The 27,037-nt window shown below is 34.3% G+C and overlaps 1 protein-coding gene across 4 annotated transcripts in view; it reads left to right on the plus strand.

Moving 5' to 3' along the window:
* The window catches only part of LOC110099778 (sphingosine kinase 1-like), a 36,802-nt gene extending 11,979 nt beyond the window's left edge, over positions 1-24,823 (plus strand). The window contains exons 8-11 of one of the 4 annotated variants that reach the window (XM_028693045.1): positions 9,926-10,219; positions 10,388-10,510; positions 10,622-10,822; positions 24,484-24,823. In XM_028693045.1, the coding sequence (XP_028548878.1) occupies positions 9,926-10,219; positions 10,388-10,510; positions 10,622-10,819 (615 nt within the window). In that variant the 3' untranslated portion in view covers positions 10,820-10,822; positions 24,484-24,823. Of the gene's footprint in view, positions 1-9,925; positions 10,220-10,387; positions 10,511-10,621; positions 11,015-15,816; positions 16,234-24,483 lie in introns of those variants that run through there. The other 3 variants (XM_028693044.1, XM_028693046.1, XM_020827050.2) reach the window with 3 other exon arrangements.
* The last annotated feature ends 2,214 nt before the right edge of the window (positions 24,824-27,037 follow it).

A 27,037-nucleotide genomic window follows, 5' to 3' on the forward strand; every position in this document is an offset into this window, starting at 1 on the left:
ACAAAGCAAAAATGAATAACAAAATTTTTGAACCTAAATGAAATGAATTTGAACATGAACTGGATGTGAATATAAGCAAAATCCTTGAATACTCACAAAAGACTTGGACATGAACTGAACTTATGGATTTGAACTCGAGCCGAACTTGAGTTTGACTTGGACCGCAGAGAACATGCTTCTGAATTCAAATGATTAATAAAGACTTGAACCTAAAAGAAATAAAATGAGCCTAAACTTGAGCTTCATTTGATTCAAATGAATATGACTTGAACAATTTGAACTTGAGAAAAAACTCGAAAGGACTATGAAAGACTTGTGGACTTCACAACATAACTTGTAACATATCTGCAAGCAAGGATCAAATGGAGAAATGCAACAGTATGTTCATGCTTAACAACACAAAATCTTCAATGAGCATTTGTCATTTCAATTGAGAAGCCAATTCATCATGCAAGATTTAATCCAATCAAATGCATTGAATCCTACAAGCAATGGGGCTTATGTTGAATGAAACTTCAATGTTGATTAGTGATGACATGCATTGCAAACCATGGAAGAACATTAATTGATTGATTGTAACATTTATATCAATCGTGCAAGCAAATGTACAAAGCCCCTTAATGACGGTATAGACCGCTAGCTTTTAGATATGTGTATAGGGAGGCGGTGATGAGTGCGATCACATACTTGTGAAGAAAGTATAGAAATATATAATGAATGCAACATATGTTATGTAACAAACACCACGACTTTCAAGGCAAAGAAATTCACAAGCAATGGTAGAATGCGATGACTTATTTTCAACCAATAAGCTAAAGTCCTATGTGAATGTTGGAGAATCATCATGCTGATTAGAAACACAAGCACCAACAAACACAAGTCATCCTACAAGCATGATAATTTGATGAATTCGATGAATATAACGATATTCTGTGGTCAACATCAAAACACAAGCATGTGAAAGCAATGTAACAATGATAAATGCATATTGACGTGCTTATAAGTGTCAATCAGCAGGGTTGTGAGTGTTACAACACTCCCACAATCAACTACCATTTAATAGTAGGCAAATATATCAATCTGTTGCAAGTAAAGGAGAACAATATGCAGCAAATACAAACATCCATGGGCCCTTGTGGGAGACCCATCGTACACACTAAATGTCACCTATGAGCAGAGTACCGAAGGACCGCAACAAATGCAAGCCACTACAAATCAATGTAGAAGATCTCTCCATACATATAAATGACAGAACTCTAGATGCATGCAATGATTTAGCCATGAGTAGTGCAGTGGTATGCTCATGAATAGAATTGGAGATCTAATAATGTCTCTACGATGGGCATGATAAGCATAGAAGCCTACAATGATTATCCATACCACCTGCAACAATATTGTGGTAAGCATGCATTCCTATCCACTACAAATGTAAAGGAAGTGATCATTGTAGTATTTTGGGGCCAACACTGTGCAATGCACAATGTGCCTACAAGCAGTAATCGATGAACATCATAAAAGAGGCACGACGCAAAAGAATTACCACAAATATTGTTCATCTACAAGTGACAATAGTAAATGTAAATGTAAAGCACCTACAAGTTGTTGTAGTAAAGAACATGATAGCATCCCTGCAGTCAACTCCATCCAACAGCAGTTAAATACATTAATCATTTGCAAGTGGAAGCAGATGATATGCAACAAACAAAAATATGAATCTCTACAAGCTGTCGTAGCAGAAAGAAGATTCATCAAATGTCCTAAATGCCCTTTCACATGCACCGTAATATGTTTACACATAGGCACTCAAAAGAGGGTATGCAATTAAACACCCGCATGGGCCCCGACGAGTTTGTTATTGGCACACACGTGACATTTAGGGATGCTACGTTGGTCCATAAATTTGAACCCAATCCTCGTAAGCAAGTAGTTAGGAGTTGACAAGGTTCAACAAATAATTATAAAATATCTCCAAACACCCGCATGGGCCTCGACGAGCGTGTTATTGACACACACGTGACGTCTAGGGATATTGCGTGAGTCAATAAATGAATTCAAGTTCGAACATGATCCTTCTATGCGGATCAATAGGAGTCGAAAGGATTCAAACCATCAGATAAATATACGATTGTGGTGACCGATATATTTATTTTAATACATTCACATTAGACCTTCAAGGCCTATAATCAAGATAATTTATTAATAAAGGCACAAAGCCTATGACAAACTCGATCCTCTGTCAGCAAATGGATAGAGTCGACAGAGTCCAATTAATTAAACTCCCAAATGCTTATTAACACCCCGATGATAGCCGTGTTGAATGCATATCTCAACCGGAGGGGTTAATTTCAAATATTTCAAAATGCCCTCAAACTTTCGCAAAATTCAAATGTTTTCAAGTGATTTCAAAGTCACCCCAATAATGACCGTGTTGAACGAAGATCTCAACCGGAGGGTTTCACAAACACTTTCAAATGCCTCACAAATTTCCAAATACCCATTCAAAAATCCAAAAATCCTCAAAATCCCAAATTTCTAGATATTTAAAAATGAAAATCCAATCGTTAAACACTTAAAGCAAAACCCATCCACCATCTGCAATAGTTTACTAGGGTGGACAAATTAAAATTTATTTCAGCTCACAAAGAGCTAATGCCTAGTCAAAAATATTACTATGATCCATTCTCAAATAATCTCCTGCTAGTAATGACATCGTACGTGTCCTCTAACCGGCAGTTTTGCCGTCAAATGACACCACAGGATAAAAAGTTATGACCCAGGGCCCTCTGAACCGAGTGGTTTTGCCGCCAAATGTCATCACGAAATACTGGTTTTGGCTAGAGCCAATATGTTCCTTAGTGACATCAAATCCTTGAGATATGAATCAATAGGATATGATCGATAGGGCACAAAGCCCTCTGTTAGCTAAGGTGGATTTAAATTTGTTTCCTTAGACAAGCATTCACCCTAGGTCTACAGGGCTCCCTTGGACGAAGCAACCCTTGGCTACCTCCTATGACTAAGTAGACCAGGGACCACGATGGCCTGGGACGATGGAACCATGGGATCTTGATCGTGTCTATCATCTATTCCCCCACCATTCGCTTTAAGTGCAAGATGATAAAAATTTTCAATTTTAATTATGAAATTTCTCAAATATTTCAACCCAAATTTAACATCTAAACTTTTCAAATTCCTATGCCCATGCTGCTACTATACGCCTGATACTACGTATCTATAAATATAATGTATCTGATTGACAACTAGCCTTAATCGAAAGTTCTCTCTCGTTATCGGGAGGGGTGATTAACTATAGGGGCTTGCGCCTATAGGAAACCAGAACTCAGATCATAAAGTCCTCGCAAAATGAGGGCGAAATCTCTGGGTAGTGTCTTATCTACAAATCCATATGCCTTCCAAAATTTACCCTGGAACTTTATTTCATTAAAACTCCCCCCCCCTCCATGAAAAAGAAAAAGCAAAGCTGGCGGAGGCAGGGGCCGAATTTTTGGAGCCCACATATCAACATAGAGAAGAAGATATGCAAATATGCTATTTTGAGCGCAGAGAAGAAGTGATGGGTCAGAGATGCTGAAGTGAAAGCCACGAGATTTAAGAAAGTTGTAAAATATTTCAAACCATTGACGAGGATCCCGTTTTAGCCCATAGATAGCTTTATGTAGCTTGAAAATATAATTATGATGAAACTGATCAACAAAGCCTTGTGGTTGAGACATGTAAATATCTTCATGAAGAGTGCTATGGAGAAAGGCATTGGAGACATCAAGTTGAATGACTGATCAATTATTGTGGGGAGCAACAGTTAAGAGAAGTCTAATTGTACGCTTTTTAGCAAATGGATTAAAGGTTTCTGAGTAATCAAAATCATATTATATTTGAAACCTTGAGCTAGCAAGTGAGCTTTATGGCGATCGATAATGCCATTAGGATTGAATTTAGTTCAATATGTCCAACGACATCCAAGAATATTTTGGTGAGAGGGTGGAGGAATAAGAGGCCGAGTACCTTGACACTGAAGTGCTGTAAATTCAGCAAACATTGCATGGCGCCATTCAAGAGATTTGGAAACTTGAGAGAAGGATGTTGGGGTGGGTAGGGATGAAGTGTGAGTTGCCAAGGTGAAAATGGCTTTGGGCTTCAGGTTTCTAGCTTTGGAGCAAGTTACCATTGTAGGTATTGTAGTGGAAGTAGGCAGTAGCATTAGTGGGAATGGCTGGACAGTAATATTAGTAGAAAAGATGATGAATTGGATTTGAAAGGGAAAGTAGTTTCTTGAAATGTAACATGGCACGAGGTTATTATTTTGTCGGTTTTTGGGTTATAGTAGCGATATCTTTTATGGGAGGAGAAATACACAAGAAAGATGCATTTGGCAGAGCGAGGAGCAAGTTTATTTGCTGCTAGTGGCTGTGTCCATGAAAAACACAAGCATCCAAAAGTTTTGAGATGAGAAGAAGATGGAAAGCTGTTGTGGAGTACCTCAAGAGGGGATTTGTTAGCATTAGATTTGGAGGGGAGATGGTTTATAATGTAAAAAACAATGTTTATGCTTCAAGCCATAAAGTAGAGGGAAGAACAACAACATGGAGAAGAGTTCAAGTTGTTTTAATAATGTGACGATGTTTGCATTCAGTTATGCCTTTTTGTTCTGAACTATGAGGACAATTTAGTTGGTTTATTATTCCATGAGATGAAAGAAAGTTTTGTAACTGATGATTGTTGTAATCTCTGCCAACATCTGATCTTAATATTTTGATTTTAATTTGAAAGAAGTTTTCAACCATAGCGACAAAGTAAATGACTTTGTATGAGGTTTCAGCTTTGTTATGTTGGGGATGAGTAGGAGTAAACACCACAATGACGAAACAAGCAAGAAAGTAAAAATAGCAGAAAATAAAGGGCACAAGGATTTAATATGGAAAAACAAAAACTAGGAAAAAAATCATAGAGCCCCATACCACACCAAGAATTCTACTATGAAAATAGGAAGAAATAAGTACAAATCTCTCTTCTCTCTCACTCTCTTCTTGCTTCTCTTCTCACACGCATCGTTCTCAATTTTTAACAACTCAAAATACAAAAGAAAGCCGAGTAAATAACTCCAAAGGATGCAACTCTTCATAAAAACGAGAAAGAGATCCGTTCAGTCTGTCTTATAGCACTGCGGCGCTCAAGCCTCTGTTTGATGACATTGCGATGCTCAAACTTGCAGTGCTACGGCGACGAACTTGTAGCCATACTGCGTCGAATCCAGAGCGTTGTGGCGCTCTGCTCTATGTCAATTAGCATTGCAACGCTTGGGAACACATCACCGAGGCGCTCGGTTATGCAGCCCTGGGGTGATTGGGTACATAGTGCCGGGCACATAGTGTCGGGCATTGTATGAAAAAAAAAATTCAGGCACAAAGCTCCCGAACCTAAGCATATTCCACACATAATATGTTATGCATTGGTAAACCCCCCACACCTCCCAACAAGCACAACAAACTTGAGGTCTGAGGTAACAGAATAACCCAATTGATTAACACAATTAGATTCCACACATAAAATGCTATGCATTGGAAATAATCAAGAAAATTTGGATAAATCATCCGCAAATAGAACATAATATTTGTATCTATTAAATAAAGAAACTAGGGAATGTCCCCATACATCAGTGTGGATAAGTTCTGAAGGCCTAGAAGTGTTACAGTTTTTAGTAGAGACAAGAAGTGCATTGAAGAATAGTAGAGGAAGTAGGGATAACTTTAAGATTCTTCACCAATGAGAAGAGGACAGAGTGATGTGGATGATCGAGACGAGCATACTAGAGAGAGAGGTTGCTAGGTTGAGTTGAGAGGGCTGAAGTAGATGTATTGGAGGTGATATGCTGTAGTGGGTTGAGACCATTAGTGCTACGACTTTGGAGAAGAACTTGATTGGTTAAGGCATCCTTAATTATGAAACTAGTGGCATCAAAAGAGATGAAGTAGTTATTGTCAGTAGTTATGATGAGGGCATCAGATTTCGACATGTGTACCATCGCCGGGGACGACGATCGACGGCCCTGATTCAGAGTCTTTACCTGTGATGATTTAGTTTTTTTTTCTATTAGTTTATTTCTTGTTTTCCATTTGTACCCCTATGAGGGATGTATCCCCTATTGTAGCCCAAAGGGCATTTTAGACTTTATGCTTTTATTTTTCAGTCAGCCTATATATAAGGCTTGTATCATTGTATTTGGGATGATGGAAGATGAATGAAAATTTCCACATTTTGTTCTCTGTGTGAGTGCAAGGAGTTCTCTTGGTGAGTGCTTCCATTGAGATCTCTTAGTGAGTTCTCAAATTATTTTCTTTATTTTAAGTGCTCGGAATAATATTTCTTCTCCCACCAACTCTTCGAATTTTCCCCACCCCTTGCTCTTGCCGCCGACCCCTAGACCCCTTCCCCACCGCCGGCCAAACCCCCACTGCCGCCCACCACCGTGCCGACGCCCTTTTCCCTCCACCACCGCCACCCCACCATCTCCTTCCTCTCATTGAAATTTGATTTTCAAATTTCAATTATTTCCAAATTTAGACGGTCTATTTTAGGAAAGTTTTAATTTGTGAAAACAATTTCGCTCTCATGAAATTGGATTCATGAAATAATAATTTCCTAGTCATCCTCCAAATTTGGAACCCGCCACCTCATCCCTAAGCCTTCTCTCCCCTCATTGATGCCGCTGGCCCCCCCTTATTGGGCCCCTCTTGATTGCATAATTATTTCCTACTTCTAATTTGAAATTTAACTCCTAATTTCGAATTGATTCCCTCCGGTTTTAATTAAAACTGAAATTATTTCAGTTTTCCTATTCAAATCCTTCCCCCCCTCATTAAGCCGCCGGCCCCCCCGGGGTCTCTCCATTGGGAAAGCATTAATCCCCTCCTTAATTTGGGGATTTCAAAATTTAATTCTCAAATTTTCCCTCCTAAATTCCCTAAACTGAAATCAATTTCAGATTTCTAAAGTTTGAACCCCTTTTTTCCCTCATCCTACCGCCGGCCTTCCCCTCCCTCAACATCCCGCCGGCCACCCCTCTCCCCTTTTGGAGAACTCTTGGCGACAACCATTCTTTCTCTCCTCAAATCATGCATGGAGGTTCCCGAATGGAATTTCGGGTTTGAATACGACGACCACGGACGCGTAGACATCCTCCGATCTCCTTTCTTCGACGTCGGATTCGACTTCGACGACACCGTCGAGGAGTATTTAGCCCGGATTGTGCCAACTCTAATCAAGACCGTCGACGATCATTTTTCAGAGTACACTTGGATCGTTGAAGGTCGCCATCTTCCACCTCCTCCACGATCCGTGCCGACCTCTTCTTCCCTACGGATCTACGGCGCCCTCGCTCTAGGAGTGATCTCATCCACCGTGTGGTTCTTCTTCTCCCAACACGCCTAGGAGTAGGTAAATGAGAGCGGCCTCAAGGTGAGACGATCGCTTTGTTAACCTTGGGATTCTAGTTGTTCTTCCATTTGCTTGATGTTTATGAAAGTTGTTGTTTTTTCAAGCCCTGCTAATTTAGTTGTAAGTGCTTACCTTGTCGTAGCTAACAACTAAGATTTCCGAGAGCTTAAATTGGGAACAATCTTTAATTTGCACTTAACATACTTGGATAATCTTTTTGTTAAAATTCTAAATACAAGTCCTGGATTAACATCATACCACATCAAGTTAATTTGTGTATAGATTGTAAGTTATGTAAGAGAGAGAACATAGAGGAGATTATTTAGGAGAATCTTACGATGAGAGTTAGGAGTGGGCAAGGTGCCTTGACCACTATTAGATATTGGAAGAGAAGTGTTGTCTCTAGTAATTGAATGTGAGCCAGTGTAAGGGGTGGAGTATGTTATTTGAAAAGGAATATGTTATTTGAGAAATATGTATAAAATATTTTTTCTGTCATATGAAAAGAAAATGATATATATATATATATATATTAACTGTAAAAAAAAGACATTTGAATATGATTATTTTTATATAAAATCTCTATTCTACAAGTGTGATTATCCACTGAGTTTATTTTATAAACTCAAACTGTTAAACTAAAATTTTCAGGTAAGCCTCCTGATAAGTAGAAATGACTGAAAGAGAGGAATATGTCTACTGAAGACGGTGATCAAATGAGAGCAGGTCAAATATGGTTAATGTAAATATTCAAATGTGTAAGTTGTGTTAGTGACTCTTCAATATTTATAAGTGATGTAGTTGACATATTGTTTGTTTTTTTAATTTGAATGAAATGTTTTAACCGTTCGACTGTTTGTTCTCGCCTCTTTAATTTGAGTCTCCGGGTTGGGTTGTGACACTTAAGGATCAATGTTGTAACGACCATATTGTCTACAAGAGATTTAATGGTGGAGAGATATTAAGACATGGTGAGGTCTTTCATGGTAATGTTGTAGAGTTTGTTTTTGAGTTGAATGACTCGGGCACGATTTGTTGGTTGAAACCGTTTCTTAAGATAGTTCAGATTTCATGCCAAATGGATAGATTGAAAGCATAGGGTAAGATAGAAGAGGAGATGGTGGAGTATGAGGCGGTTGAAACATTTTGATTAAGAAGATGCCAAGTGTTAAATGCAGAGTTTGGTTGGATATCTCCAACGACTGAGATAAGTTGCTTGGATGGACATTGAGTGGCACCAGTTAGGTAGCCATCAAATCTATTGCTGAAAATAATTCCAGTATTTGTAATCTCCAAATAGGATACTTTTTAGTGGTGAGATGAGTTTGGAATATGTTTTTGATGTTGGATATAAGAAATTTTAAGCAGGAGGTGATAGAAGTTTCAACTAGATCATAGAGTTTCGATTGAGGTGTTGGTGAGTTCGCAGATGATGTTGCTGAGCTCACCATGTAAAGAATGCAGAGAGATAGGAATGAGAAGAGGTGCGATTAAGCTAGGACCATGAAGAAGATTTGTACCTGGAGCTTGACTTTAGATTAACGAGGAGAGTATACAAGACCTAGAGGAGAAATACAAACCAGAAAACGAGAATAGAAAAGGGTAGCTGCTGCAGTAATGTGTCCTTGTATTTCATTAACATTACATTGTAAAGAGAGGGTGTATATATACATAAGAGCTGTAGACAAAAGTTGTAGCAAGCAGAACTATGTTGGTGATGAACGGTTGAGATGATAGAGTTTGTTAGGAGTGAATGATGAGGCTAACTCTGAAAAAGATTGCTGAATATACTGAGAAGGGTTGCAGAATATTTTGCATAGTGGATGAGTAGATATTATGAAAAACTGCTTACTTATCATGTGATCAGTTATCACTTTGAACTGCAGATCAATGAATCATGCTCTCCACCTTTTTTCCATCTCAACACGGTGAAGTAAAAGGAACGAAAGAATGAAAAGGAATGATAAAGGGAAAGAATGAGGGGAGGGGAAAGTGGTGCGGGGTGCACTTTTTCAAAATTTTCATATTTAGTTTATAATTAAGAATCCATACATCTTCTTGTTTGAAAATTTGACACCAAGATAGTAAAAGAAAAAAGTTTTCTTTGAGTGATTGGTTGCTTATGTGTGAGGTTTTTGTGGGATTCCTCCACAAAGCAATGCTCTAATTACTGCTATCTATGGGTCTTTTTCTTAGTTATCCGGGTAATAAAATCAGTGTTATAGAAACCATTTTAATTTCTCAGGTACTCACTAAAAAGTAAAGCTTATTCGAAAGTCTAACTGTTGATGTTTTTGAACTAAAAAAATGCTAAAATTTCAATGAGATGAGATTGATAACCTCTGATGATTATACTGATTGTTCCTGATTTGCTCACTTTGGTACTGATAATATTTCTTGATTTGCGAATTACTGCTTAAAATTTTTACCAGACCAAGGTAATGGACTTATTTCTAATATTTCTGTTGACCAGTGCATTCTGAGAGTAATGAAGTTGCGTAAATACCATGGTAATATTGAGTATATACCCGCTCCTGGACATGAATCCTTTGGTAAACCAAAGAACGAAAGAGAAGCCATTGCTGGTAATATTGAGATATCTAAACAAGGACGGGATGGAGATGTAGACGTCTTGCATGGCTACCAGGGCCCTAATTGTTGTTTTGATGATTCAGTTTGGAGGTTCCTGGAAGGCCCCTTTATATCAATTATGCTGGTCAATGTGCCCTGGGTTGGTAAAGACGCAATGCCAGCTCCTGAAGCGAAGGTATTTAATTGTCAAAAGTATTTCATTTACCCTAACCACACCCTATAGGGTAGCTAACATACTGGTGGGCTTAATCTGCATTATGGATTTTGCATTTAAGCGTTTACTGGTAATATAGATTATAGGTTGAAATTATTATTGTTTACTCCTGTTGTGATTGCTTTGCAGTTTTCTGATGGCTTTCTAGACTTAGTCTTGATCAAGGATTGCCCCAAATCTGCTCTTGCTTCAATATTGTTGAAGACAGGAAATGGAAGCCATGTAAAATCACCATATGTGATGTATCTCAAGGTAAGTTAAAGTTTTGTTTCAGCTTCAATTTTACTGCAGCTCATCTTCTTCTCTGAAAAGTATTCTTTTCTGATCTTTCAATGCCATTTGGAATTCATATTACTGTTTCAGGTGAAAGCATTTAGGCTGGTTCCAGGCAACCGTGTGGGGGATTCTGCAAAGGGTGGTATCGTCGACGTTGATGGTGAAGTTGTAGCAAGGGGAGAGGGAGTTTACATGTGCGGCCAAGAAAGGGATCCAATGTCTTACGGACCTCCGATCTTACTAACGGTCGATAAGGGTCTGGCAACGGTCTTCTCTTCAAGATGATCGGTAACTGTTCATTCACTTGTACATAAATTTCCGCTAATCCTCCTCCATTTTATTAGTATTATAGAGTACATGCAAAACATGATTTTTTTAAAATTTGAAAAGAAATAACAATTTAAATAGTAACTTCCAGTTTCCCTTATTTTATTGTGCTAGAAAAATAGTCAAAAGAAAAAATGGAGCAATTTTTTGTTATTTCTCTCTTTATTGATCCTTATTTCAATTCCACAATCTGAAAGTAGAGTGAGCATAGTTTTGGGTTGGTTGACCTTGTCTATAATCCAATAAGGGGGTTCGCATTGCTATATTGGGAGTGTTTGTTGTTCAATTCAGCGGCGGAGCTAAAAAATTTATTGAGTTGGTGATTAAATTAATTTTTTTAAAATTTTTTCTCAACTTTTTTTTCATCAGGGCTTGGGATCGATATAGGCCGTTTTAAATTTTATTTTATTTTTTTCAATTATTATCCTAAAAGATAAAATATTAAATGCAAGATAATAAAAAATTTATAATGTATAACGTTCACTCTTCATATTTTGAAAGAATTGAATGATGACTTCATTATCAATATAATTTAATTTTTTTTCAATATAAGCGATTAACATATCATTTAGCCATTGACTTCCAAGTCTATTTCACAATTGATTTTTAATAATATTCATGAAAAAAAAAATATTTTTTTGATGACTGATGTTGCAACATATAACACTAATGTCAATTCCAATAGTTTAAAAACAAGAGAATATGTAATATCATTCCTACTATGGTTCATTTTCTCAGCGAGGCTTCCTGTATCATTTAATGAACAAAATTGATCATCAAATCATATATCCATAATATAAGTATTCAATTGATTTTCAAGAATCGTCTGATAAAAAGGAGTAAAATCAAATGGATAAAATTGCATCATTCTAATCAACTTGTCTTTGTCGAATGCATAAAATGCATTATTAGGATTCAAACATGCAATTGACAAAAGTAGCTCATTTGCTTGTATAAAATGATAGTTCAATTATTGAAGTTGCATATCAATAACCTTATAAATAATTTAAACCTAAAAATAATATAAATTTGTTATATATGGAGCTAGGGGTGTCAATTTCGGGTCACGGGTCGGGTTCGGGTCGAACTCGGAACTGACCCGGGTTCAATCGGGTCGATCCTAACCCTACCCGGGTAGGCAAACGGGTCGAAATCCTGGACCCGAACCCGACCTGCTTCGGGTTCGGGTCAACCCGACACGACCCGGGCAGCGGCGCGGGTTCGTGATTCGGGTCATTTTGGGGTTTCCGGGTCAACCCGAACCCGACCCGGTTCGAGTTCGGGTTGACCCGAACCCGAAATTTTTGGGTCTGGTCCGGGTCAGGTTTTCGTGTCGTGTCAAATATTGACAGCCCTATATGGAGCTCTACGATGAGGTTGGCCATGAGCAATCTATTTATCATCCATATGTGAAATATTTATTTTTTTGTTGCTCACAAAATAAAGTTGCTTTACTGATGAAGTCTGCACATTATTATCTTTCATATCTTGTAGTTTTATTTTAAATATATAAATCAAAGACTTAGAATTTGCAATTGTTCTCTTCTTTTCAAAGCTTGTGATAACAAATACATATTTCATCAAATATAGGCAAAAAAAAAAATTCAAAAGTTTATACTTATTCCAATAATGCATATGCCTCGCCTCTTTGTTCTGAGCTCACATCATCTTTTAAAATAATTTCTAGAACATCAATTACTGCAAAGAACATTGTGATCAGCCTTATAATTGATTCATAATATGAACCCCATCGTGTATCACCTGCACGCATAAGGGTTATTTCTTAATTCAACTCTTGACCTATTATTAGCTCTTCACTTTGCAATTCATTTAATGTCTTCTCTCATTGCATATCTCGAAGCTGATTACAACGCTTACATGAAACATTAATAATATTCATTACATTTGCAATTATAGTAACTAACAAAGTAATTTGAACATGATTTTTCTCCATTAATACCAATGCTAGCTGAAGCTAATGTGAGAAGCAATGAATGTGATGTGCTGATTTATTTTTATTCAGAAATCTAGCATTTAAATCACTAAACTCTCCTCTCATATTGCTAGCACTATCAAAACATTTACCACACATTCTAAAAATGCTCAATCCATAAGTTGAAAAGTGTTTTTCAATTGCAATTTTGAGACTACTTGTTGTTGTATCTAGAACATGAGCAATGCCAAAAAATGCTCAATTATCTGGCTTTTTTGTTAACAAAGTGCATTATAGTTGTCATTTGCTCTTTTGCGGACGTGTTACGCGATTTGTTAACTAAAATTGAGAAACAACTGCCACCAATCTCCTCAGTTAAGAACTTAGTAATTGTAGTGGATGTAGTTCTTGTGATATCTTTCTGAATATCATGTGCAATTAATTTTAAATTTTAAAGTGCATTCTTCTATATCACAACTTGTATGCCTTTGTTATGTTCAGCCAAAAACTGCACCAGCCCAAGAAAATTATCCTTTTTTTATTTAGAAGACTCATTATGGCCATAAAAACCAATCATCGTCTTAAAAGAAATTGCATGTAATCTACAGAAGTATTAAGTCACATATGATAGGCAACTACATCATGATTTGATTGTTTTTGGAAGACAAAATCAATATGCTGACTCTGTTTCATCAAGTCCTCACAGTTTCGTCTAACATTATTATGAACACTATTATGGCTTCCCACATGAAGGTCAATTTTTTTTTTCAATTTAAAAATCATTTTTGATAAATGCCTCTTCATCTTTGTTGTCCCTGTCATGTCCCAAGATCTAACTTGGAAGAATTATTCAGTCGATCCTTTAAATCAATCTTCTATCAGAGCTATCTATAGTCATCAATCAATGATAAACAATATAACCGAATTTATAATTTAAAACATCAATATAAACATTCTATTCATTCCCCAAAAGTTCATTTATAATACTTAGGAACTTCAACGAAATCACAAATCCATCTAGTCATGAGTACAAAATAATAACTAATAAAAGAATATAAACCTGAACAATCTTGATTAACCTCACACTCCTGCTCCTTTGCTCTGACCTGAAATCATTAACCACATATAATGAGCTTAAAAAGCCCAGCAGGTCACCAAATACCTACAACTGAAATCAAAGCACGGTACGGAAGCAATATGCATGTTAATCAGTCAAAACATAGCAGTCACTTGCACATGATCATTGAGTCAATGTAAAAGCAGAAATCAATGCATAAACAGTAATCAGTATATAAATGGTAGTCAATACATAAACAGTTGAATCCACAATCATCAACGATAGAATCAGTGAACAGTAGAAAAACCCATAAAGCTCAATGAACCAATACGTGCCTCAAATCCAATAATCGATAGTATTCCGAATAGTAAACCTTAGATATTGTAACCTGCTAGCGAAAGATAAAGTTTTTGCTTTCCACCTAGATAGCTTATGAATAATAACCTCCACAAGACCAGCAAATTAAATCTACAAAGTCTTATAATATTTTATTTATTTGCTCGACAGACGGCCATAAGCCTTTATCTATGAATCATTCTAGATTATAAGAAATATTAGCATCCATAGATGGGCATCCATTTCAGTATATCACCCACTCTATCGCTGATACAATCTCTCTTAAAATTGCCATATTATAGACTCTACAACATTAGAATTAGTAACTTCTTCTCATAAAAAAAGAAGAAAAAGATAGGCTCTACAACGTTGCTTGGCTACAATCCTAGCACAGGTTTGAATAATTTTGAAATATTAGCATGCTTGATTTGTTCACATTCTATTGAAATAATTCTCTCTTATCTCTATTAAAATATGTTGTATATATTACTGTTTGATAAGTATATGCGTGATTGTGGAGAGTTGAATTAAATAACATTGACATCATAATTCCTATGTTATCTTGTTATGCACTCAAATAGGAAAAAAAAAAAACAATTTACAAAATTTTTTATAAAGAAATGCTTCTCAATATGTTATTTATTAATCTGTGTCTAACTGATCTCATTCGGATAGAAATCCTATGAAGAATTCCCCATATAATTGTTCCTCACTAACATTAATTTCCAATTATAAGCCTAATTCACGTTCTAACTGATCTTATTTGTTCTCAAGATGTTGATTAATGCTATACTAACTAGTAAGGTTCTGAAAATCGGACCGGTACCGGACAACGAACCGGAAATAGTTAGACCGGTTGAATCGGGCCGAACCGGATACTGTATATATAAAGTTACTGGAAACTGTATAAATAAATATGTAATTAAATGTATAAATATATAATTAAAAGTATAAAAAAATAAATAAAAATTAAATATTATTAACAAAAAAATAAAAAAAAGTATTATTCATATTATTTAAATTAGTTTAAAAACTCATTAAGTTGCCCGGTATATTGGAATTCTGCCGTTGCCTGGTATATTGGAATTCTGCCCGGACGGTTGCCGCATTTCTCGGACGCTTGCTTCGATGGCCCGCGCCTGCCCGAGCTGCCCGACCACCTGATTGGATGTTTAGTAGAAACGTATATATTTATATATGTTATTAAAACGTTAATTTTTTTATCATTATTACCTTTTAAGTCAGCTATAGTTTTCTAAATCCCCCCCTACTATACTAAATACTCATCCTGCTAGATTAAACTTAATCAAGTATTTATAGTTAAAGAAGCTCCTCAGGTCAAGCTGTCGTAGTCCTACAAAGCGTGTATTATGTCACCATGCAGGTTTTATCTCTAGTTTTAGCATTGATCATTTTTTGGTAGATAGGCTAAAATATAGAATTAATATTGAAAATTAAAAAAAAAAAAAATTTCATGGCCCCTTATATAAAGCTACCCAATCTCTATAGTTCCATTCACCAGGCTAGTATAGGATGACTTTTGATAATAGAGCTCTGGCAGCTTTTGCAATCATCATTTTAGTTATTGTAAAACTCATAATGTTTTACTACATTTTCAAAAATGCAAAGGAGAAGAAGGATGGTGGCGTGCTAGCATTTGTGGAGGAAGGTGAAAAGGTGATTGAGTTAGTGTGAGGATTAGTAGTGAATCTCTCTCTCTCTCTCTATGTATATAGGATATTTGTGAGTTTGATATATATATGGTGATTGAGCTTGTACGTGTGAGAGTTCTGTAGAGAGAGAATCTCTCTCTCTCTCTCTCTCTCTATATATATATATATATATTTCAATATTAATCCCAAGATCTCTGTAAATATCAATATCAATAGAAATAAATATGATGATGATAGTGTTACGTGATGTTTAAGGGGATTATGATGTGTTTCGTATAAGGTTTGGGAATGGAGTTTGATCTGTATAAGATGTTTTGTGTGTTTAGGGGTTTGTTTTATGGATCTTGTTTGATGTTTAAATGATATATTTAGTGTATAATTATCTATGGTTTTCTTGGTGTTTGAAGAAATTTCTTTCTGAGGGGCTGTTTGATCTGAAAGATTCCGTCAAGATCTAATCAAGATTCAGCCAAATAGGTTTTAAGCCACATAGTTTTGCATTAAATTTTGGAGGGAATTTGATTGCAGAGATCCAAATCACTTTTCTTCATTGTGCCTCTTCATCTTTGAATCATAAAATTTTAATATGTTTGTCATGATTTAATTCCGTAAAAATTTGCTGAATATGAATATACAAGATTTATTGAATCCTACTTGTAGCAAATCAACCTCTTGAATTTGTTAAATTCTGTGAATTATGGGATTTAATCGATCAGGTTCAAATCTCTGGAAGTTGTCTGTGTAATGATGTAAACTCCACGAATAGTTAGATCTGATGTTGCTTACAGATTGTATTGACTAATCTACTAGATCGATGGCTGCAATTTATGAGTAAGAGCAGTCATTTAATACTATTTAATATGATTTTAAATAAAATTTTCATTTAGCATGGCCAGTTTTAGAACAAAATTAGTAGAAATTAATCCAATTTTATCCTTGTTGTGTACACGGCAATAGAGTTAGAATTTTTCGTATCAGCATTGTACTGATATCCAACGCATAAATAGAAGAAAAATGAAACACTGAAATTTTTTATTTGAAAAATCCTAAAAAAAATTTTAGCAATAATTTTTGTCATTAATATTAGTTGAAAAAAAAAAAAAAGTCGTTCAGTTTCACTCTGAAAATATAAATAAAGTGAAAAAAAAAAAAAAAATTGTAGAATATGCTTTCCTTTAAACCCAGAAGGAAATGTTGATTTATTTTTTTGGATATAAAAGATGGAAATTTTTTTGATGAGCAAACTAGGATGGTTCCTCTCTCATTTTCTAGTAGTGACTGAAAATTTACATCTGTTTGGTCTTTTAATCGAATGAAAGACCATCTTATGAAATTTGTCAACATGAAGATGACGCCTGGCCTTAAAGAGTTATTTCAAAGATAGAGTGAGATATTTTAACGACTTAATGATATAATAAATTATAATAGAAATGGCCTAAGGGGATGCACTGTTTTGAAAACCGGACCGGACCGATCGGTTCAACCGTGAATATTATAAATTTATATATTATATATTAAATATTTCTATAAATATATTTAATATTAATTATAATAATTATTCTATTTTAAATGAATTTAATTATAATTTGTATATAATATTTAAATTTAAAATATTATTAAATTGTCTATATAATTATTATATTTATTAATGATCATTAATTTTATAATATTATAAATTTATATATTATATAAGTATTTTCTATAAATATTTTTATATTTACAATGTTATATAAATTTTATATATATTTTAAAATTTTATAAATATATTAAATTTCATTACTTATATCTAATATTTTTATTTTATTAATTTTAATAATATGTTATTTATTACGTCATCCGGGTCTATCACGACCGACTATTGAAACCTTCGCTCGTTCCGAGGTTACGTTGTCCGTGCTTGGTGAAATGCGTTGTCCGCCCGGTTTTCACCAACCTTTGAGGGATTTTTCAATATCTTTACGATTTTTCAAATTTTAAATATTCTTAATTATTAATTATAAATTGTCTTTTTCTTAAAAAATTAAGAATTATAAAGTTAAATTAGGTCTAATCATAATGGCTTTATTATTTCTGGAGTGGGGTTAATTATGAATATTTGATATCTATTTGAATTTTTGGATTTTATTTAAATTAGTTGTGAATTATTATATTGCTAGGCTTATTAAAGGGTTAATACTGATTACTTTCTTAAGTTCCTATTGATTTCAAGACCAGCAACTCGCTGAATATAAATGGGATAATGTCACTATGTCTTGATTTATTGCTTCCTACCCTTACTTGGACTCGTGACACTAATTCCTAAAATTTTTCTAATAATACTCCTAGCCTATTTTTCCTAATTTTGTGCTTATGTGTGTCACTAGGTTGATTGGATTAAATCAAAGTCAACTAACCTTAAAAACATAAATAATCAGCGCAATCAACAAATCAAATCCTATTGGTCTAGAGAGCCGTAAGTCAGTCAAGTGTGACACCTTATGCATGGCAAAAATTAAGGATTAATAAAAATAATTTCTTTATTCATGAATGTTGGATATACATACAATCACTTAATCCTTTCAATTCATCCATTTATAGGACTAAAGCCTTATTTTTTATATTTTATAGACATAAGCTCTTAAAATATAATCATAAATATATATAAATATTATATAAATGTAAATAAAAATTATATTAAAATAAGCTTTTTAATACAGTTTTTGGAAATTAAAATATATCGAATAATTTAAGATGCAAAATTTAAATTAAACAAAGGTTTGTACTTAGATGATTAAAAATTTAGTATTTTGGATTTTGAAAATTATTAAAATTTAATATTAACTTTGAGATCAAGACAATATTTAATATATTATATTAATTTAAATATTCAACAATAAGTTTAAGTATTCAAAATAAAATTTTTAATTTTAGTTATAAGTAAAAATCTCTCTCTAGTTTTTTTTTCTTAATAAGTAATTTAGATCCTTAATAATTTAAAACTTTTTTAAACTTAATTGTCAAGATTTTTAATAATTAGAAAATATTAATTAAAAATAATTTGGATCACTTTTTTTTATAAAAAAAGTATTAATATTGTTATAATTAATTTAAATTTTATATTTTTAAATAGTTAAATTATAGTTAATTAAAGTTGATGATTAGATACTTAAATATGTTAAGTATTATATTATTTAAATATATTAAATATTGATTTTGCAATTTTAAGGAATAAATATTCTCATTACTCTAAAATAATTAAAGTAAAATTTTAATGATTTATAATATTTAAGGTTTTGAAACTATTAAATTTAATATTTATTTAATTATTAACTAATTAATTTAGTAAGTTAAGTAATTTAAAATATTTAAAGAAAATAATTTAAACTTAATTAAATACTAAAGTAAAATTTGTCAAATAATATGTCTGATTATTTTAAGTATTTTAAAATGATACATTCGAATTATTTGGAAATATTTAATTTATATATAATTAGATAACTAAATAATTATTAAAATTATAACATGTTTTTTTAAATATACTTAATATTTTAAATTAAAACTAATTTTAAATGAAAGTACATAATTTTTTTGAAAATTTTGATATATTGGATATTTTTTATTTAAAATTATTTTTAATAATTTTTCTAACTTTCTATTAATTGAGATAATTTAAAACTAATTTTAATAAATTATTTAATTAAAATAACGTTGGGGGCACTACGTGGCTCATTTTGAGTCGTCGGATCCGATTCGCGGAGATGGGGGCTATACGTGGTACTACGAGAGCCACCGGATCGGAATTACAACATTGATGACCAATGATTTCATGACGATAATCATTAACACACGTGGTACCGCAATTAACGGGGCTTGAATTTTATTGGATCCTCCGTGATTTGATGCAACGGGCCAGATCAAGCTATAACGAAGGTAAAATTGCGAGATCGAATACATGGGTAACTGAAATCGCAAAAAAGCTTGATCTAGGCTGTTGATTATGCGAACAACAGCCTAAAAAATGTACACCTAGCAGAGACTAAGAAAATGTCATAGAAACATTATTTCGCCTGTTTCTTTTGATCAAAATGATTGTTTGATTTGAAATTTTAAACATACCTAGAAGATATGAATAGAAATCATGGGGAGCCAAAAGCTCGTTCGAAACGCACTCTATGAAAAGTTATTTAAACCTAAGTGTAGTGACTTAGGGCTAAAGTTTTTGAGGGATTTTACCATTAGATCTTCAGGATTTTGATTCGGTTGAGCTTGTAGATTATCATCGTATAAGTCCCTAGCTGAAATTGCGGTTTAAAATGCATCGGTTCGAGCTGACAAATCCTTGGACACAAAACTCCTTAATTCGTCGGAGAACTTGTCGTTAGTAGGACTTTGACGGCGGGGTTTCACTTGGGAAGTGAGGCAGATGCTGAGGGGAGTTCAAACAAATTGAAAAAGAGGCTTTTGGAGACTGGAGGGGGTGAGAGGGTAATGGAATTAGAATTTTGCTCATTTTGAGGACTTTGTCATATTCAAACGACCTGAGGATAAATGAATGGCTCTAATGCATCAGAGACCTCCCCTAGATCATTGACATGTGTCTCATGCTATTGGGTGGCAGAGGGAAAGGCTTGAATGACCTCATTTCCATTGAGTGGTTTTGGTAAGAGGGGGTTTTTTTCCATTTAAGGCTAATTCAAGAGCTGGGCTTTGTTTAGGAGCTACAACAGAGCTTTATCCCTTATTTAGGACTAAACCTATCAGCCAAAATCAAAGAAAAATGGTATAGCATTTGAGTTTGTCCTTTTGGGAAGGTTTGAGTGCTTATTGACTCCTTTCACCAGTCAAGTTGGTTAAGGATGCTGAGGTGGAAAGGAAGGAATGTAGGAAGCTGGCTGAATGAAATTTATGGATTTTGGACAAAGTATTTGGAGCCTAGAAGGAGGGTTGACCATTCAAGAGATGTTTTAGTGATTTATTGACTTGTTTGACTAATCAACAAAGTCAAAGTTTCCAATGTGATACCTAGGGAGTGTAGACGGCTATTTGGAGCATGTGTAGGAGTCAAAAGGGTCAATGGGAGAATGTATGGGGTTATGTAGGATGAAGTTTGACCAAGAGTATTGAGTTAACTTGGTAAAAGTCAAGGGGTCTTGGCTAGCTCATAATTAGAGTATTTTTAAGGTGTGTAGTGTGATGAGTTTGTATGTTTGACTAAGCTTGGATGGATCTAGTCTAAATAAATTGGAGGATTTGACCCAAACAAGATAAGTTTAACCAAAATTTGACTCAATTGACCAAGTTAACTATTAATTGGGCCAAAATTTACAGTTAGGCCCAAATAATTGGGAAAGGTATTCAAAGGTGTTTGACTTAGGTTGGAGTTGACTTGGGATTATATTGAGTGAACACAGAGTTCATATTTGGTTTGGTCAATCTAGGTTGACTTGGTCAACCAGGTTGACCCAAGGACAGGGTTCAGACTTAATAGAGGCGATCCCAATGGTTGGATTGTCCATTTTGGTTGACTTAACCATTTTGACCCTTAAGGCGCTTTTGGGGCAACCTACGTTGACTTGGTCAACCAAGTTGACCCAGAGTCTGGGTTTGGGTCCGATGGATCCTAAATGACATTTATGATTAATTGGGAGAGGTCCCAGAGATTGAAGGGGTTGAACTGTGTTGAGTCATCATCAAAAGTCCAAAAATCCCTTTAAAGGATATTTTGGGATTTTTGACCTTTACTCAACACTTGGTCAAACTAAATCTAGCAAAGCATAGGTTATTGGTCTAAAGTTCATGTCAAAGGTCATGGTTGTGGTTGGAAGGTTTGAAAAGGGCCCCAAGGTTAAATTCCACTAGATGACCAGTCTAGTGGCATAAACCATAAATATTTAAAGATTTTGTAACATTTGAAAATCAATTCAGTTTCTAGAGTTAGAGACCTCAAATTGAGCTCAAATTTGATGGGATGGCTTTAAAGACATGTCAGATCAATATGAAATTGACATATCATGAATCGATGGTCATTTGATTGGAATCCAAGTGATAGAAATTTTGGCTTTGAATTTGGACTCATGAATCTTAGACTTGGGATGGATTTTGAACTTGATTGATTGGATTGAATTGTTCATATCAATCTCAATCACATGAATGGTTGAATTTGATTGAAAATTGATCCAGGACATGAAATTGAGAATTAAATTGGGTTTTAGATTGGTTTGATCAGAAATGAGGTTAACATAAAGCTTGATGTTCTGTCTTGCTAAATCCTACATTATATATATATCCTATATACATACATAGAGAGAGAGAGATTCAGTACTAATCCTCACACTAACTCAATCACCTTTTCACCTTCCTCCACAAATGCTAGCACGCCACCATCCTTCTTCTCCTTTGCATTTTTGAAAATGTAGTAAAACATTATGAGTTTTATAATAACTAAAATGATGATTGCAAAAGCTGCCAGAGCTCTATTATCAAAAGTCATCCTAAACTAGCCTGATGAATGGAACTATAGAGATTGGGTAGCTTTATATAAGGGGCCATGAATTTATTTATTTATTTAATTTTCAATATTAATTCTATATTTTAGCCTATCTACCAAAAAATGATCAATGCTAAAACTAGAGATAAAACCTGCATGGTGACATAATACACGCTTTGTAGGACTACGACAGCTTGACCTGAGGAGCTTCTTTAACTATAAATACTTGATTAAGTTTAATCTAGCAGGATGAGTATTTAGTATAGGGTGGGGGATTTAGAAAATTATAGCTGACTTAAAAGATAATAATGATAAAAAAAAATTAACGTTTTAATAACATATATAAATATATACGTTTTTTTTATTGTGAGTTCGTTATATAATTTATATTTATAAATTATATCTAAATATGTAATATTAATTAACAATAATTTATATTAATTAAATTGTTATTATATTCCATTATTTTATTAATTTTATAGTTGAAGTAGATTCATCATAAACCATTTGTTTTGTGGCTTTCATCACAACGAAAAAGTTTTTTTATATTTTTCCATAGATGTCTCATGCAAACTTTATGCTCAGCAGTTGGAAATACAACTTTTATGGCTTCACCTAAGACCTTTTTCATATCTGATATGAATGCCAAGTGCTCTATATCAAGATTAAATGCTTGTGACAAATTAATCAAAAACCACTCCCAACTTTTCCTTGATTCAGATTCGGCATCAGCGAAAGAAATGGTATAGAGACCATTGTTCCCATCCAAACAATTTGTAGATAGAAGAACACCTAAATACTTGGATTTGAGATGACATGCATCAATGCCTATTAAATATCGACAACCAGTTAGGAACCCATCAATACAAACCTTGAAGCTGACAAAGAACCTCTTAAATGCTTGGTTTTGGTTCTCCAATAAGTATGTTATATGTGACCCCGGATTTCTACTGATTAACTATGTCCTTAATGTGGAGACCCACTTATAGTTGCATGTCATCTATTGAACCATTCTCTTGCTAATTCCCTTGAGCGCCATATTTTCATATATGGTAATGATAATCCAAAAGTGGTCTCCAAGTTATTCCCTATGTCCTTCGGTGTAATATCATGATTCATTTTCACAATTTCTTTAATTTCATGAGCAATCCAAGTAGCTGTAGCTTGCTTATTTCCAGCTCTATTCACCCCTGGGCATAAATGTGTTGAATATAACTTTCTAACTTCAAATGAATGACCATCTGAACATAACGAAGCACGTACTCTCCATGGACATCCACGGTATGCGCATGTAGCTATCACTCTTGATTTGTCACTAGCTTTAATCCTTATTGCAAAGTTCTCTAAAATTGCTTTGGAACGAATAGCTTGTTTAAAACTTAATGAATCCTCATATCGCGAACCAACACATACAATATGTAATTCTTCAACTTGGGCCGCTACGGAACCATCACACAAACCATCTACAATTATGTCATTGTTAAATCTAGTGTTTACAGTTACATCACACAAGCCATCTGCATGACCCATATCTTCTTCAGCTTCTTTCACTGCAACCACCACCTCCATTATATTGCCATCATAACTAGCGGCCAGCATGTCCATAACATCTGCATCACTCCTAATTGGCAAATAAACTTTAGGCGATGTGTCATTACAATGATAGTGTAAATCATATACATGACCCCTATGCCATCGGCAGATTGCTTGTTCTTTTAATAGTAACAAATTAATTTGGTCTCTCTCAAAATTCAATGTTTTCTGACTTCCTCCAACATATTTCATCCTGGTTTGCCCCTTCACCGTTGTCCAATATCCTCCATATTTGAAGATAATAGAACACAAATTGTTGCAGTCCATATCTGCATTTTTATTAGAGGTGAAGAAAATTAAAACTGAAATAAAAAATAAAACAAAACATTTTATACAATAAAGCCAAATCCAAGTTAATGAAACAGACTTCATTTTCTGTATAAAAAAAAATCTAGAATACTACTGTAGCGATAAAGCTAGACTACATGTCTCAGTACTGAGCTAAATAAAAAAATATTCTACACCAAGATGATCTGTTTTGGTTCGCGATAGAGCTCGAATAAAAATCGAAACTGAAAGATCTTCTTCTGCAACGATTTTCATTCCTAGTATCTTCATACCTAGGCAATGTTGCGAGGAGATTCCGTCTATTTCGGTGTGAGACCTGGGAAGATGAACGTGATAGAAATGGTGCAACGGCGGTCTCAACGAAGAAGAGAGGAGATTTCCGCTCTTTTTCGGCTTTGCTTTGACGGAATGGAACGGGATGGAACAGAGTGTTTTTTTTTATTAGGTTAAAGGTTTTGAGGTGGTATATTAGTAAATAGATAACTTTAGGTGTTTAATAGGTAAATATAACAATTTTAAGTGTTATACATGTAAAAACCCCTTCAATTAAATAACATTGACATCATAATTCATATGTTATTTATAAAGAAATGCTTATCAATATCTTATTTATTAATCTGACCACAAGTGCTATTTCAGGCCCGTTGGCGTGTACGATAGAGCGGGCGGGCCTGGGCACTGTCGCGGATGGGCGGTATAGCAGGCTCCCCTCGGCTCGAGATGCTTGCCCGTTGGGCCGGGCTGGGGTGCATCCAGATGTGGGAGTAGGCTGTGGGGTCATCCTGCCGAAAAATTATTAGATGCGGAGTGTGGATCATCCGCACACCGTCCGCACAAGCACAGGGTACCAAGCGGTACCCAGCGATACCGAATGGTACCTAACTGGGTACCATATACTTGTGTGCGGACGGTTCTCACCATCCGCACTTCGCACCTAATAATCTCTCCATCCTGTCGGGGATGCAGCCGACGAGGGGGCCGGGGATGGTGCAGGCTGAAGCGCATTAATAAAAAAAAAATCATTTTATTATTAATTCCGACGGATGAGTAATTAGAATGAGGGCAGATTTATAGGTGGATAATAAAAATAAAAACTTTATTAATACAGATACGACAAAAGATTTGGTTGATTGATATCTTTTACACAAGATCTATTGGTAAGTGGCCAACATACAAATTATATTTAAACTAGCTAGATGTTCCTATTGCTGGAAAAATTATTAGGTGCGGAGTGTGGATCGTCCGCACACCGTCTGACAAGCACAGGGTACCAACCGGTACCAAACGGTACCCAGCGATACCGAATGGTACCTAGCTGGGTACCCTATACTTGCGTGCGGACGGTTCTCCCCATCCGCACTCCGCACTTAATAATCTCTCCATCCTGCCGGGGATGCAGACGACGAGGGGGGATGGAGCAGGCTGAAGCGCATTAATAAATAAAAAAAATCATTTTATTTTTAATTCGGACGGATGAGTAATTAGAATGAGGGCAGATTTATAGGTGGATATATAAGTGCAATTATAACTGCCTTCTTTAAAAGGTAATTAAAAAAAAAACGTTTTAATAGTTTTCACCTGCTTATTAGATTAATTTCATTAAATAGATTCGCATGGAATTTAAGTTTCACCTACTTATTTGATTGGGAGCTTTAATAGAAAAGTTTTTTCTTACTTTTTATTAGTTTTTGGTTTGAAAAAATTACTAATAAATTGAATAATAAACAAAACTTAAATTTAATTTGGTTTATTTCAGGGTTTCTTCTATAGACTCATAATGAAAAATAGGCTTTTTTCTTAATTTCTTTGATAAAATCTTTTTTTTTTAATAAATTGTATTTAATGCACGTGCAAAAAAGTTAGAGTGATAAACATAATATTTCTTTTATTTTAATAATGATAATATAACTAAAATATTAATAATATAAATTTTTTTACTTTTAAATTTTTATTCACATATATTTTATGCACGTGCAATAAATTAGTATATATAGAATCACGTTTGCACAAGAATTTGAATGAATGTGAGAAATAAGGTAGGAGGTGGGCTTTATATAGAGGAAGTGAGCCAATGAGGAGTGAGCATGTTAGGAATTATTTTTAATTCAAATATTTAGTATAGAATTAAAACTAGTCTAAGAAAAGAAATCTAACAATTTAAGCCTTGTTTGCAAAAATAGTGCATGAATTAAAGTATTCTAAAATTGGTATAAATTTTTTGGAAATGATTTAACTACACTACATTCAAATATAATTTTTTCCAATTTTAAATTTAACGATGCATATTCATTGAACGGTGCAAATTATTGGGATAAAAAATTATACATGTATTTTTGAAAAATCAATTAAAGATAATTTTAGAATAGCAATAAAATATTGAAATAATTGAATTAGGTAAAGCACATTAATTGAGGAAATGGATATCAGACTCTGGAAATTTAGTGTCCGTAGATGAGATTAAGGTATACCAATATTTGAGTTGCAGGGAAGATCCAAAAAAAAAAAAATTTGTCATATAAAGTCAGGAAATTGAGAAATAAATAGATCTTAATAGTCAATGTGTAATAGAAGCGAAAAACTTAAATAAAATCTATATGGGAGAAAGAATTTGAAGTGAGATAGATGTATCATATCTTGATATGTCTTGTGTGATGAAACTTCTATATTTTCATTACGTATGAGTTTGAGATGACCTATATGCATGTGAATGCATGAACTCTATTTTGATAAAAAAAATATTATTTTTCATTTCATTTTTACTTTGGCTAAAATCAAAACCCCCCTTAAGCTATTATTTAGAGAGAGAGAGAGAGGAGAATTTAGAGAGATA

This window comes from Dendrobium catenatum, unplaced genomic scaffold (genome assembly GCF_001605985.2).
Source record: "Dendrobium catenatum unplaced genomic scaffold, ASM160598v2 fragScaff_scaffold_220, whole genome shotgun sequence".
In the NCBI taxonomy this organism is placed as follows: domain Eukaryota; kingdom Viridiplantae; phylum Streptophyta; class Magnoliopsida; order Asparagales; family Orchidaceae; genus Dendrobium; species Dendrobium catenatum.